We start from the raw sequence: 15,464 nt of genomic DNA, 5'->3' as shown, positions 1-15,464 counted from the left end.
GGTTTGTAACAAATGAAGGGTGAGAAAATGATGATGGAATTTTCAGTGTTGGATGAACTATCCATTTAACTAACATGTGCTGGATCAGAGTAGACTGAATCTGTCATGTTATGTCCGTGTAATGTCTTCAGATTTCTAATGCTTGTATACCTGTTTGCTTTCTTTCAGCAGCTGTGTGCACTCCACAACTGACCCCTAGAAACTAGAGCCGTCCATCTATGAGACGGGAAGCTTATTTTCACTTTCACAGCCTTGTTGCACTTGTTCAGACATTCTAGAACTCTCTAGAGCTTGTGTCTTTATTCTTTAACGCTGCACAACTTCCCTTAAAACAATCACCCAGCACAAGCAAAGTCACTATGCGTCACATCCACGTGGAACTGGTTCGTAAAGAGCCAGCCGTTGAGCTTCCAGCCCAGGATGGGGATCTACCTCTGCCTAGCACTCAGAGCGAGAGCCCTGAACCTGGAATACGGCGAGTAGTTCCTAGAACTTTTAGAGACGAAGAGATAAGGCTCCAGAAGGTCTACCAGTTGTCCATACTCTCCCAAAGAGGTGGTTTTGGGGAAAACCAAGAGACTCTGCGGCCTGTCAGATTAGGCATGAAGCGTAGTCTTGAGGGAACATCGGCCCCTGTCGCCCACAAGCGTGTTTTCCAACAGAATGAGGATGACGGTGATGAGTCTGATGGAGAGGTGCTTTGCGGGTCTGGGGTGGAACCACTTTTTTCCAACTCGTTCCTTGAGCACAGAGACTCAGAAATCCCTAGATCACCTCCACTTTCCCCACTGATTCCTGGTCGCCGCCCAGCCCAGCACAACCACAACAGACCCATCCCAGATGCCTTTACTCCGCTGTCACCAAAATCTCCCCCTATGGTGGACCCCCCAGTCCCTCACTCCACCTGGGGCCACTGTGAGAGGAGTCCTCCCACTCTTACTCCCAGGACAGAGGCCTCCACAGCAGGAAATGCCCCTGATGGCTCTAGTGAAAGGCCACAGGACGAAGGCCATAACTCTGTGGATATCAAGGGCACATTGTGTGCCACTGAGAGCAGTTGGGCACCTGTCCCGTTTTCAACACCAGCTGAAGCTGTCAAATGGGGTGCAACTTTTGAATCTTCTCCTCCACCATCAGAGACAAGGACCTCCTCCTCCTGCTCTAACGGACTGAGCTCTCTGGAGAAAACACCAGTGGAAGCAAACGGACTGATAGCAGGATCATCCAATTCCTGTCCAGTAAAGAAAAGACTTCTCTCCTCCAGTGATACAGGAGAGTCCTGCTCAGAGGATGAAGGTCCATCTACATCAAAACGCAGTCGGCTGGCACTGTTAGCACCAGGGCTCGGACTAGCATCCTGTCGCAGCACTGATGCCAAGGGTGCGCCCTTTTGGAACCATCTACTACCCTCTGCAAGAGAGCAGACCAAGGTGAGATGCAAATGAAGGAAAACTAAAACTGAATGCCCTTTCACATGACTCTACAATGTAGCCAGGAGATATAAACATTTTAATAATCCTTTTTACTCTCATTTTGAACATTAATGACGAGGTTCTCCATTTACTATATGCTTTCACATAATTATCCACCATACTGAGATCTCTTCTCCAATAACCTTTTGGGTCACTTTTTATTTTGATGGTCTGTTTGTTGAATTAAGTTACATTGCATCTACATGCCAACTAATTCTCATTAGATTGTAAGTAGACTGCTAGGTTGGGGTTAGGGTTAGTGTAAGTTGACATGTACTTGAAAAGTATCTTATAGTCGGGTAAATGTCTGTTGAAGGAGCAGTATCAACACTTATTAAGCAGACAGTCTACTAATACTCAAATGGACCATCAAAATAAAAAGCCTTACCACCTTTGGTCTTCTTTTTGGTATCATGTCACATGAAGTATTTTTCTTTTACACTTGTAATATACAGTCAATTGTAATATACAGTACTGCAACATTCAGATAAAACTGGCACATTTAGAGAGTCGTGCTGAATGTTATTTATGTGAAATGGCCTTAAAGTTGCAATGCTAATGTTAAGCCTGATAGCACTAAAAGCCTACGTCCTACCCTGCTAATCAGCATCCAAACTCATGTCTCTTGAGCGCAAGAATCTACACTAAACCAGTGGTCCCTAACCTTTTTATCACCGCAGACCGGTCAACGCTTGATAGTTTTACCGCAGCTCTGGGGTGTTAGGTGGGTTCTATGTAGACTGCTAGGTGACCATCAACCCTTTTCTCAGAGGATGACAAAACATTGCTTATTTATGGAGAATATTAAAAAGCACTGCAGTGTTTGAGTCTTCAGCAGTTGATCTTCTTTCATAGACTTGCTGGATTTACCTGATTTGTTGACAATTGGGATGCGGATCCATTCCTTGGTAGTTTGGGGGTCCTTCACTGGCCTTTTCCTCCTTAGAAAGAAACTTTCCAAAGATGTCTGTTTTTGCTAGCATGTGGGTTAAATTTTTGCGCTCAATTGACCGAGATATAACCGAGAGAATACGGTCATTTTTCAAAATAAAAGATTTTCAAGATAAAAGGTCGCTCAAACTCAAATAATAAATAAAATGGAAATAACTGAGTTCTTGGTACCTATTGGTCCGGGGGTTGGGGACCACTGCACTAGACAACATCACTACAATACGTTACATTATTAATAAAAATAATTATAGTGCATTTTAGTCATTTCAATACGAAACTTAAAATAAGAAAGTTGATGTTAGTCTGTCATTCCTTGTCTGAACTGCATTCATGAATGGTCTGATGATGTAATCTTTTGTGTGCGAACACGGTGCACAAAGGTATTCAATTACATATAATGTTCGGACTGAACATTGTGAACTTTTTTTTTTTTTTTTGGTCCTAATCCTTCCACAGAATATATAAATACATTTGGACCACTTAATTTAATTATTGCTATCAGAATGGCTTTTAACCAGTGTAACTAAAATTGATACTGAAGATCTGAATCATCTGAAGACCATCATATTGCACCTTTACTTTAATGGAGAATAAACATGTCAGATGTTTCCACATTGTGAATAATGACAGCAGGGGAGTGCTAATAAGAAGGTGCTGATTAGTTTAAGGAGAAACTATTTCTAGGTAACGTACAAGTGTGAAGGGGGCAGGAATAATTTACTGTACTACCTATTACTGACAGAGTCATGATGAAAGCTGAATAGTCAGATGGAAGAAAAGACAAAATTGGAGTGACAGAGAGATTTTAGAATATGTATGCTTAATTTTGTATTGCAGTACAATAAGCATTGGGACTCCAGAACAAAGCCCATTGACAGAGCCATTGTTGAAGAGGTGAGACCTCCCTCACCTGACCTAACACATACACGCTTACAGGTTCTGGCCAAATTCAGTTCCAGAATGAGTGAATTTGGGGTGAGAGGGGTTACACGGTCTATAGAAGCTCATATACTGTCACTTTCATCATGCCGGTGTCAGTACTTGAGGGTTGAGCTCAGGATTGAAGAGAGACCAAGAAGTAAAGAGAAAGTGAAGGATAGAGAAATGAGCATAGAAACGGGCCAACAGAAAGACAACCGTAAAGAAAACATTTTTAAAATAGAAAAATATAGACATGAATACACTGAAATAAAAGTTCAGATTAGGTAAATATGCTACAGTTTGATGCAGAGTTGATGGATAAGTTCAGCTGATATTTAATGGCTGCTATCAGAATGATACTATGGACAACTATGATACTGAAGCCACATCTTCATCTGTAAGTACATAAAATTGTATTTAAAGAGATATTTGAAGTTTGAAAATCTCCTGTTGTCTTTTGCTTAAGTTCAAATTGTTCAACATTCTAAATTTCTGATGTTATTAACTAGAATCTTTTAGATTTTCTGCCATTGTTAAATTACGTCTTTGCTGGTTAATATATTTTGGCATTGTTGGCAGCCTGTTTTTATAGGATCATAAAATGGACACTGTCAATGAGATATGTACTGATGTAAGTCTTTTTATTTATTTGATGTAAAATGTTGTATAGTATATAGGTGACCATCGTCAAGCAGTTGTACATGACCATCCTGTTACTCAGTCAGAGACCTATAAGTACTTGGGCATTTACATTGACAGTACCTTTACATGGAAATCACACATAGAGTGGGTTTGTTCTCTTATGGTGTTATTTTATAAAGCTGTTCTTGAAAGCATTGTAAGATATGGTATCACAGTGTAGTTTGGCAACCTGTCTGTACAGTGTAAATCTAAGTTGATGCATCTCTTAAAGACAGAATGGAAAATTGTGATTAATATTTTAATCCTCAAGTTTAATGAGAATTGCGTCCTTAATCAGGTTGTAAGAATTCTGAATGATCCAACTCATTTTTTGTTTCCACATTATGAACTGCTTCCCTCTAGTAGGAGATATAGAGTTCCTAAGTGTAGGTTGAACGGATTTAAGAAATCCTTTAATTAGCATTATAATTAATGTAACTACTGTATTTTTTATTGTTTGTTTTTATGAAATATCTGCAGCAATATGATGTTGCCCATAACAAATTTCCTGTCAAAGACAATAAAGTTTACTACTACTAAAAATGCTTTCAAAAAATCTCTTTCTTTTCAGACTTCTACAGACTGTTCACGATCAGGGAGAAGGCTCAAAGTTGGGACTCGACTCAAAGCGTAAGTTCAGTCAGTCATCTCAAAACAAGTTCTATTATATTGTATTGATATTAAAATGTGTGTATGTTTGTTTTTTCAGACGACAGTTGCGCAGTGGACGCCGAACAGAAACCAGTCGCCCCTGCAGTTCATTCTCCTCTTTATCCTCCATTAGCAGACCTCTTCTTGGCAACTTTGAGGTATGTGAAGTAAATAAAATGCTAAAATAATATGGGTTAAGTTGCCATTTTCTATATTTTTGCCATTAAACCCAGTAAGTCCATGGTAGAAAAACTATTTTCTATCAAAATTAAGTATAGTTTATAGTATAGTTAAGTAAAATTTAATATATTCAGACAAGGGCTGTACAATATATCGTTTTAGCATCGATATAGCAAAGTGATCATTCACAATAGTCACATCACAGGATATACAATGTTGAGTCTATTATATTTAAAAAAAATTTAGCCTGTGACTGTATTGTGTTTTTAATTTACAAAAATCAGTCCTGTGATTCCTGTCCAATCAAATCGCACATAGAACTAAAGAGATAAATCGCATCATAATGAACTACCTCAAGACATGTGCGATTTTTATAATTGCAGCAAACTGTTTGGAAGCATTAAAGTGTCCAAGAAGATATCCAATATCTTTACACGCATTGACCCAGAGACCCAATGTTTAGATGCATGTCACTGATGAGAAGATGACGGATGCTTACTGCATGATGACCGAAATAGCCTTAAACACCCAGGAGGCACAAGACCTCAACATAATGTCTGATTGAAGTTTCACCCCAATGTCGTGGGGACGTAGCATTTTGTTTGGAAATGGACGTGTTGATGTCAGAACCCAACGTCAGGCCGATGTCAAGGTCCAATGTCCAACCTAAAATCCACCAAATATCCATATATCTAATGACGTTACCAATATTTGTGGACGTTACCAATATGACGTCTATCAGACTTTGGGTTTTGGCTGCCATAGCTGACAAATAAATGTCAGTATTTGTTATTAATATGACGTTGGTTTAAGATGTTGGCTCGACGTTGGATTTTGGCCACTTTCCAACACAACCTAAAATCAACCAAATATCAACATCATTTGACGTCGTTATTGGACATCAAAATAATATTGTCCTTAGACGCTGGCTAAAGACATTGACCTTTGGTCACCTGACATCGAACTAAATCGAACCTAATATTAACATCTTATGATGTTGTGTGTCTGTTGAGCAATATTTAAGGCACCACAGAATGTTACGTTTACACACATCCACTGTAAATGCATCATCTTTTTACAGCGTAATACTCAATACTCACTACTCTTGAGTACTTTTGAAAGGGCTACTTTTTACTCATACTTTGAGTAATATTTACAACAGATACTTTTACTTGAGTATGATTTTTCAGTACTCTGTCTACCACTGGCATTCAAGCATAAGAAATTGTACCATTTGTAACTTTCAAAATGATTAATTTTGATGAATTATTTTTATTATAACCTGAATACTGTTAAGCCCCCGTCAGATCACACACATTTTTCTTGATGTAGGGTGTCGTGGGAAGTTGTAAACGACAAATAGGCATCGTATCACAAGATTCAATCGTTTTTTATTGTGTAATGTGGCATAGTTCATGACAAACAATACCATGTCTGTGACACCTCATGACACGACTTTTCCTTTTCTCTGTCACACAGGGCAAATTCAGGTGAGGGAGTGTTTAATAAGCAACCCTGGCAGGAAAATGCACATTTAGAAATATCAAAGAATCAAAGAAAATATCTTAATATTAAAAAGGAATCAAGAGTTTGATCCTTTCCATGTTGTAAAGAATGCCCTTAAATAGTATAGTTATTGGCTGTCTGTAAGCATCAGTGTTTATTGAGATTGAAATAAGATTAAACAAAATTGAAATTGAGATTATAAATATTGTTGTAGCAACACTTGTGACTGCTTTAGGAAATAACGCTCGTCGTAGATGTCACGGGATGACTGATCGTGAAGGAGCATGTAGTCTTGCATGTTCGTGACCCACAACAAGTCAAGATTTTATCAAGAAAAAAAATCGCATAATCTGACATGGTGACGTTCACAACCAACAATAAAAATCGTGTAATCTGACCGGGGCTTTAGACTCTGAAAAACATAAAACACTGTTCATTTCCATTTGCATCTTTATTGTATTATTCTATGCTTGTAGATGGTTTATTATATTGAATGCAGATGCCCTTCTCTACAGAATCAACCCGATCAGTCTTAAATGGTTAATTCTTTCTAAATAGAGATATTCAAGTCATCTGGTGAAATTGTATTTATATCAGAATATATATTGCAGACTAACATAATATTGCAATGTTTGATTTGTCCAATATCATGCAGCCCTAATTCAGATAATTCTAGAACAATATATTGATTTAGTTTGTAGTTTGTTTGCATCTTCTAGCATTAAAGTCTACGCGAAATCTGAATTATATATATCTATATACAGTTGAAGTCAGAATTATTAGCCCCCCTTTCAATTTGTTTTTATTTTTTTTATATTTCCCAAATGATGTTTAACAGAACAAGGACATTTTCACAGTATGTCTGATAATATTTTTTCTTCTGGAGAAAGTCTTAGTTGTTTTATTTCGGCTAGAATAAAAGCAGTTTTTGATTTTTTTAAACACCATTTTAAGGTCAAAATTATTGGCCCCTTTAGGCAATTTTTTTTTTCGATAGTCTACAGAACAAACCATCATTACACAATAACTTGCCTAATTACTCTAATCTGCCTAGTTAACCTAATTAGCCTAGTTAAGCCTAGTTAATTAGCTGTCATAAGCTAGTTAAGCCTAGTTATACAGCTTAAATGTCACTTTAAGCTGTATAGAAGTGTCTTGAAAAATATCTAGCAAAAAAATAGTTTACTGTCATCATGGGAAACATAAAATAAATCTGTTTATAGAAATGAGTTATTAAAACTATTATGTTTAGAAATGTGTTGAAAAAATCTTCTCTCCGTTAAACAGAAATTGTGAGAAAAAAAAAACAGGGGGGCTAATAATTCAGGGTGGCTAATAATTCTGACTTCAACTGTATACATAAATATATATTTTGTTTGCTCACGTTGTTATTCTCAAAGATAATAATTAGTCCGTGCAAGTTAATCCACTGAGAAAAATGTGTTTGTTTTAGGTAATCTTTAATCAAAATCTGAGCATTTGCCTCCAAATTTGGAGTAATGTCCTTCTGTTTACATCAACCTGAGAGCTTCCATAGCATCTATAGACCTTTTTCTTAGAACGCAAAATTACCCATTATGCTTTGCATGTAAGCATAAGGAGGATGCTAAGAACTTCCGGTCGGCAGCTTGATGCGTATAAACCAGGGGTGTCCAACTCTGTCCTGGAGGACCGATGTCCAGGAGAGTTTAGCTCCAACCCTAATCAAACACACCTGAACCAGCTAATCAAGCTCTTACTAGATATACTAGAAACTTCGTGGCAGGTGTGTTGAAGCAAGTTGGAGACTCTCCAGGACCGAGTCCTCCAGGGCCGAGTTTGGACACCCCTGGTATAAACAGTCACATTCAGACAGCTTTGAAACTATAGTTTTAATTTATTTTACTTGTTTTTAACGTCAGACAGCATATTGTGCCATTTAAATGGACCATCGACATCGCTGAGGTGATCAATTTCTCTTTTTTCAAATATATAACCAAGCCAAACAAATGTAATTCACCAAAATGTTTGAGACACACACACACACACACACACACACACACACACACACACACACACACACACGTACTGTCCCACTAACACATTGATTGAAAGCGTGGCAAAAAGTGAAAATAAAATGGCATTTTGAAATGACAGAAAAACATATACCGTGGTAAATACTACACAATATAAACTAAATAAATGAAACATAAACTACTCCCAAAAGTATCAGTAACATACTTTTATTTTTTGGTAATTGCATGGCTTCGTTACATATCTGTTAAGTTTCATGTTAGTAATATGCATTTGAAGCACAGTATAACAGCTGACAGGTTGAGAACACTGACGCTATATTTTAGCATCTGATCTCACGGCAGACACTGAATTAGGAGAACGTTTTTCTCTCATGCTTGAACCGCATCTAACAGAACTAAAATGGCTTTACCACACACCTTTCAAAATCAAAGTTGTGGATCAGAAAAAAAAACTCTGTAATCCATTCAAAACGGTTTTGACAACCATTTACGGATCAAGATTTACCAATAGTAAACGCTGTAAACGGAAGTTCTAAGCATCCTACCAGAAGACGATGATCGCTATGGCACCTTCCATGCTGCAACAAAGAAAAAGGTCTATATATTAATACCCTCTCCTACCGCTAGTTTTAAATGAGTGAATGATGCGCAAAAGAAAGCCCCGCCCCCTACTCAATATTCTGTTGGAAGTACATAAACATACTGAAATAAAAGTCTCGGAAACTTTGGGTTCATGCTGACTTTAAGCACGTTTTTGTGTAGGAACTTTATTCTGTTTAATTCTTGGTCATTTAGTGTATGATATCCAATGTTTTAAAAGTCTGTGTAGTGTTTTCAAACCCTAGTGACTAACGTTTTGATGCATCTGAAGGAGTCAATTCTGAAGGGTCGTTTTACTCCATCTGGACGGATTGAGGGCTTTACAGCAGAGATCGGGGCCAGCGGCTCCTATTGCCCACAGCATGCCACTTTACCTGTGCAAGTGACTTATTATGACACCTCAGAGCACAGTGCCCCTTCTCCCTTCCTGGTATGTACCTGCTGCCTGTGTTTATAAATTCATTCAGCTTAATATAGTAGATTGTTTTTCTCTCTAACTTTTTTTGACCTTTTATTTTTTATTATTTGAACAATTTTAACATGCACAGACAAATACATAAACAAGTACAATAAAATAAATACAGAACAGAACAAACAGGTCACCAGAGATGTCATATACAGCTTTGACATTATTCTCGCACAATAATGTTGTTTTATTATACACTACCTAACAAAAGTCTTGTCGCCTATCCAAGTTTTAGGAACAACAAATAATAACTTGATATCTAATTGATCATTTGGTATCAGAAGTGGCTTATATGAAAGTAAAATTTGATCATGCAAGACTCCCAGAGTTCATCAAGATTCTTTGGATTCATCTTCAATGCCTCCTCTTTCATCTTACCCCAGACATGCTTAATAATGTTCATATCTGGTGACTGGGCTGGCCAATGCTGGAGCACCTTGACCTTCTTTGCTTTCAGGGATTTTGATGTGGAGGCTGAAGTATGAAAAGGAGCGCTATCCTGCTGAAGAATTTGCCCTCTCTTGTGGTTTGTAATGTAATGGGTGGCACAAATCTCTTGATGCCTCAGGCTCTGCAGATCTCTTGCACAGAACAAGCCCCCATACTTAATGTAACCCCAAATCATGATTTTTCTTGACTGATTTCTGTGAGAAATGAGAACTGGGATCGACGGCAAGACTTTTGTCAGGGAGAGTAGTTATAAAGTTACACTCTTTATAGGGCTTACAATCCCATTGGTCTCCTCTCCTTTAAAAATAAATGTGTGAAAGAAGTATAATGAATAGGACCACCAGCAGAAAAGGGGGGAGGGAATATATGTTACATCAAATTTAAGTCTACAATGCTCAGTAAATACCACACATTTGTACATTGTTTCCCCAATTTTATTTTCATAAGTTTCCTAATTTTGTTTTTAGAGGTCTCTTTTTAATAAGTGGAAATCTATTCAAGGTTCAAAATGCTTTCAAAGATCCAGTCTCTCTAATCTCCACCATTTTAAAAGCTTGCTCTCCTTTGATTGGCTGAATGGACCACGATTAGTCTACTGCATCAGAAATAAAAGTCCATTAACGTAAGACGTTTGGCCATAGGAAAAATGGTCGTACCCATCTGAGCCTGATTTCTCTTGAGGTTTTTTATCCTTCACTTTTGCCAATGGGTGAAGTTTTTTTCCTCGCCGCTATCGCCACTGGTTTGCATGGTTCGAGACTTGTAGAGCTGCTCATTAATGGATTGCTCTTCAGTGTTTGGACTGTCAGCAGTAAATGTAAAATCATACTGAACTGAACTGAACTGAACTTAAACCCTGAAAACTGATGATCTATGTGAAGCTGCTTTGACACAATCTAGATTGTAAAAGCGCTATAGAAATAAAGATGAATCTAATCGAATTACAATAGCCAGAAACAATTTCAGTTCATAACTTGTAGAATGTATTTGCACAGTTATTCTAACATGGTTTCACGCTTATAATATCAGTTCAAGCCAGAGTGCTCATTGTTTGGATTTGCTTTTGCAGCACAGAAAACATTGTCATCTTGATATGTCGACAACAACCAGAATGTTTCAGGCCTCAACTACAGTCTTTGAAGTTGAAATGAGACGTTATTTTGCACTTGCAGGGTAGATCGCTGCCATTTTGCAAAAGTTTGCAGTATATTTGTGCAGGAAGTAAAGTTGGCATTATTCATTATTTGTTTCAGGCAGAATCAGTTCTTTGTTTTGGGAGACAGTATCTCCATTTATCATGCAATTGATCTTTGAAACGTTTCAGGCCTTATATAATCACTAAACAGCTAGATTACACACAAAATGTAAAAAAGAGATGTTTTAAAATGTTTATGTTATGTCACTACTGAATTTCTTTTACTTTTTTGAATGAAGTGCATGTATTCCTCATCTCTGGCATATACATTTTATAAAACATTACATTTTAATGTTAGTTAATGAATTTACTAGCATAAACAAACAATGAACAATTCATTTATTATGCTATTTATTCATCTTTGTTAACCCTAGTTAATGAAAATACAGTTGTTTCTTGTTAGCTTATGTTAACTCTGAGTGCTCTGAGTAAATCAATAAATGCTGTACAAACATTGTTTATTGTTTGCTCCTGTTAGTGAATACAATAACTAGCATTAATGTGTCCCATGTTGTAAAGTGTTACCTAAATTTTATATTGTAATATGCATAACTGTCATATTTATGTTCCATGTTTAGGGAGTGATCTTGTTAGAACCACTTGGAAAAAAAGGATACAGCGTACCCAAAGCAGGGACCATTCAAGTGGTGGGCTTTCTTTCTATTTCTGTTTATACTGTACACAATAGTCAACAAATTGTTTCAAAATTGTGCTAAGACAAGAATGGGTGTTCAACCTTGGTGAAAGGTGACGATTCACTTCAAATGTTGACTATATATACATTTTTAAATGTGCACATTTGAGTTTAACATAAATTGTTGTAACTTTTTCAAATCGTTGTTTTTTTGCAGACCTTATTTAACCCCAATAAGACTGTGGTTAAAATGTTTTTGGTGACGTATAATTTTGGCGACATGCCCGTTAATCACATGACCTTCTTGCGCCATCGCATCTTCCTGGTGCCTGTGGAGGAGACGGAGCCGTCAGAGGAAGGTGCCTTGTCTGACAGGAAGAAGATTCTCTGTTACTTGATACACCTCAGGTAAACATTCACATGATGCACACTACTGTTAAAGGTCCTGTGAAATTAAAATAAAAAAAATTTAGATGTTAGTATCAGTATGTTAACTTTAAGGATATCTATAATCTAGTGTGCTCCAAAATAGTGACACAATTCATATTAGAAGTGACAAACCTGATATAAGCATCCAAAGCTTGTAGTTTGTTACTTTTACCTAAATGGATAAACAATTTTTTTCACGTCACCTCATGCTTCATCAAATCTTGCTTTTCATTTGATGCATTTGAGCTCAACCCCTCTCACTGGCAGAGTTGTGAGAAAACAGAACACTACTAGCTGTTTTTTTTAAAGGGGAGAAGCTACTCTGCCCCGCCTTCTCTTAATTTTTCCATTGAGATTACGTCAAAATTTGAATAAAAAATGCACATTTCAAAGCACTTCACAGAACCTTTTAAACTATCAGCACAGGGATGGTTTTATTAAATTGAAAATGCAGTAAAAAATAATCTGTGAAATATTATTACTATTGGGTTATATGCAGAAGCATAATAAACTTGTTTTTCCCTTCCTCTGTTTGCATATCTCAGATTCCAGAGTTCCAAATCTGGAAAAATCTACTTGCACAATGATATCCGGCTGCTATTCTCCCGCAAGTCCATCGAGGTGGACACTGGGATTCCTTACGAGCTGAAATCTTTCACCGAGGTGCCAAGAAACCCCAAATACTCCCCCAGAGTGTGAGATTGCAATGCCCTGCTGCAGCGAGGTGGAAGACTGCATTAATAAAGATGGCAAAAAAAAAAAAAGACCCCCGTACACTTGAACACAGACACACTTGCACTCATACATGTATACGCAGACAGATGTATGTACATACACACTGATATCACACCCTCTCAAAGGGCAAACTCTAGAACTAAGTGTGTAACATGCATGCCTTGTGACTAATTTGAGTTTTTCCTTTAGTGCCGTTAAACAGTTAAGCTTTGCCCTTCACTCTGCCTGCACCCGCCCACTGTGGACATGTCGCAGACTTGCCCGCCAACCCGATCCATTCTAAAATGTTGGTGACCATCGGTAAATACAGACTTCCTCCTTTATAGAGGACTGATTGGATGTACAAAGAAGAGATGAATGAGAACAACAGAAAAGTATGGAGAGACTACGGCGATTGGGTGGACCCCAACTTGTTAGAGGAGAAAAGAAAGTTCCGGAATGAAAGGCACCGGTGGGATGGAGGACTGAATATACATCCATTCAGTATCTGCATTGTGTTAACCTCAGCATGGGTTGTTAAGAGAAGAATAGCTCAGTATCTTTGGACTTTTTCTTTTTTTTTTTTTTTGTGGAAAAGGCAGTTTGGAGGACATTGCTGTTTCTACTTCTTTCAAACAGCCCAACACTCGAGCAGAAAACAAACTGTAGTATTTATGTTCGCAAATGTCTTAAAAAAAGAAAGCAATATGCTGCACAAATAGGGTGATTTTCATTTTGTGGAGGTAGTAGGTGCCCTCTCTGCTAGGATTGAGGGAAATGATTGCCAAGCGAGTGGGGATGAAGAAAGAAAGCAAAATAGGGAGGGAATGGGAGGGTATTTGGGGTATTTAAAATCAGAAAATGTTGTTTATGTATATTTTAAAAATCGATTAAACTCTGCGACTTGCGGGTGAAACCAGCGTTTGACTGTGATTTGCCAAGGGATACTTGGAAAAAAAGCCTTTCCTACCTAGATTTTTTGGTCTTGTTTTTAGTCCAAATATCTAAAGATTCTCAAATCAAGAAGCATTTTCTAGACAAGCAAAAAAATATTGTCTCGTTTTAAGTTTGTCAAAATTAAGTGAGTTTTTTTCTTTAAAACAAGCGAAGACCCCACTCCAATGTTTGTACTGCACAATTCCCCTTACTGTAAAACACATTTTACTGGACTGTCCTGCTTTCGATGATTCCAGAAGGCTTTTTTAAATTAAATTGACTCTATTAAAGACGTTGAAATTTTTTTAATATAATTTTGTTTAATAAAACAACAATTTAAAAAATATTTGAAAAAAAGAGACACATTATCTTTGCTCCTAAAGAGCCCCCCGCCCCGCTGCACCATTTTCTTTTCAGCTTAATCCCTTTATTAATCTGGGGTCGCCACAGTGGAATGATTTGCCAACTAATCCAGCATATCATATTTCAAAGTGAAAACGATTATTTTACTATTTAGGAATATCTCGATAATTGGACCAGAAACAAGACCAAAACTTATATGCCAAGATTTGCTCCTGTATGTTTTGTCTATGATCAATAAAATCCATTCACTTACTACATGCTAAAGAAATAAGCTGGGGGAAATGCTCCTGGTGCCAAGAGGGCTCAACCACAGCCTCCTCAGAGATTTGTGGACACAAACAGTAGCTTTTTGAGTCCTGGCATGAAGAATTTCTGCTTGGCTGCTGCTATAATGGAGTCCACTATTATGAAAATAAACATTTTGTCCCACTTAAAGATGCTTTAGTTGATTGGCGTTAAACAATATGATTCAGAAACCAGTTGTGCCAGATTATTTGAACTGTAGCATGTTTAGTATCCACTCCTTGACAAAAGTCTTGTCGCCTATCCAAGTTTTAAGAACAACAAATAATAACTTGACTTCTAGTTGATCATTTGGTATCAGAAGTGGCTTATATGAAAGGCAAAGGCCTCTAGATTATGCTTATTTTACCAAAATAAAATATGATCATGCCTTGATTTTTAATGATTTAATTAGGACAGTAAGCTCTGACTTTGCTTAGACAAAAGTCTTGTCACTTAACAGAAATAATGTACAGTATACGATTTAAAGTCATGGCACAGTGGAAAAAGAATTAAAACATTGTATGACTCCCATGAGCTTGGACGACTGCATCAATACATCTCTGCAATGACTCAAAAAAACATACTAATAAAGTCATCTGGAATGACAAAGAAAGTGGTCATGCAAGACTCCCAGAGTCCATCAAGACTCTTTGGATTCGTCTTCAATGCCGCCTCCTCCATCTTATCCCATGCATGCTCAATAATGTTCAGGTTTGGTGACTGGGCTGGCCAATCCTGGAGCACCTTAACCGTCCTTGCTTTCAGGAACTTCGATGTGGAGGCTGAAGTATGAGGAGCGCTATCCTGCTGAAGAATTTGCCCTCTCCTGTGGTTTGTAATGTATTGGGCAGCACAAACGTCTTGATACCTCAGGCTGTTGATGTTGCCATTCGCTCTGCAGATCTCTCACATGCCCCTATACTGAATGTAACCCCAAACCATGATTTTTCCTTCACCAAACTTGACTGATTTATGTAAGAATCTTGGTTCCATGTAGGTTTCAGTAAGTCTTCTG

The 15,464-nt window shown here is 37.6% G+C and overlaps 1 protein-coding gene across 1 annotated transcript; it reads left to right on the top strand.

Moving 5' to 3' along the window:
• Positions 1 to 171: 171 nt before the first annotated feature.
• Positions 172 to 13,781, top strand: LOC130228968 (atos homolog protein B). The gene is made up of 7 exons (XM_056457495.1): positions 172 to 1,430; positions 4,597 to 4,655; positions 4,735 to 4,834; positions 9,249 to 9,407; positions 11,667 to 11,735; positions 11,940 to 12,130; positions 12,697 to 13,781. Exons 1-7 carry the CDS (start codon positions 360 to 362, stop codon positions 12,848 to 12,850), a joined length of 1,803 nt encoding a protein of 600 aa, XP_056313470.1. The 5' UTR covers positions 172 to 359; the 3' UTR covers positions 12,851 to 13,781.
• The last annotated feature ends 1,683 nt before the right edge of the window (positions 13,782 to 15,464 follow it).

Source organism: Danio aesculapii, chromosome 5, assembly GCF_903798145.1.
Source record: "Danio aesculapii chromosome 5, fDanAes4.1, whole genome shotgun sequence".
NCBI lineage: Eukaryota > Metazoa > Chordata > Actinopteri > Cypriniformes > Danionidae > Danio > Danio aesculapii.
The sequence above is the reverse complement of the archived record's forward strand: the minus strand, read 5'-3'. Positions and strand labels throughout refer to the sequence as shown.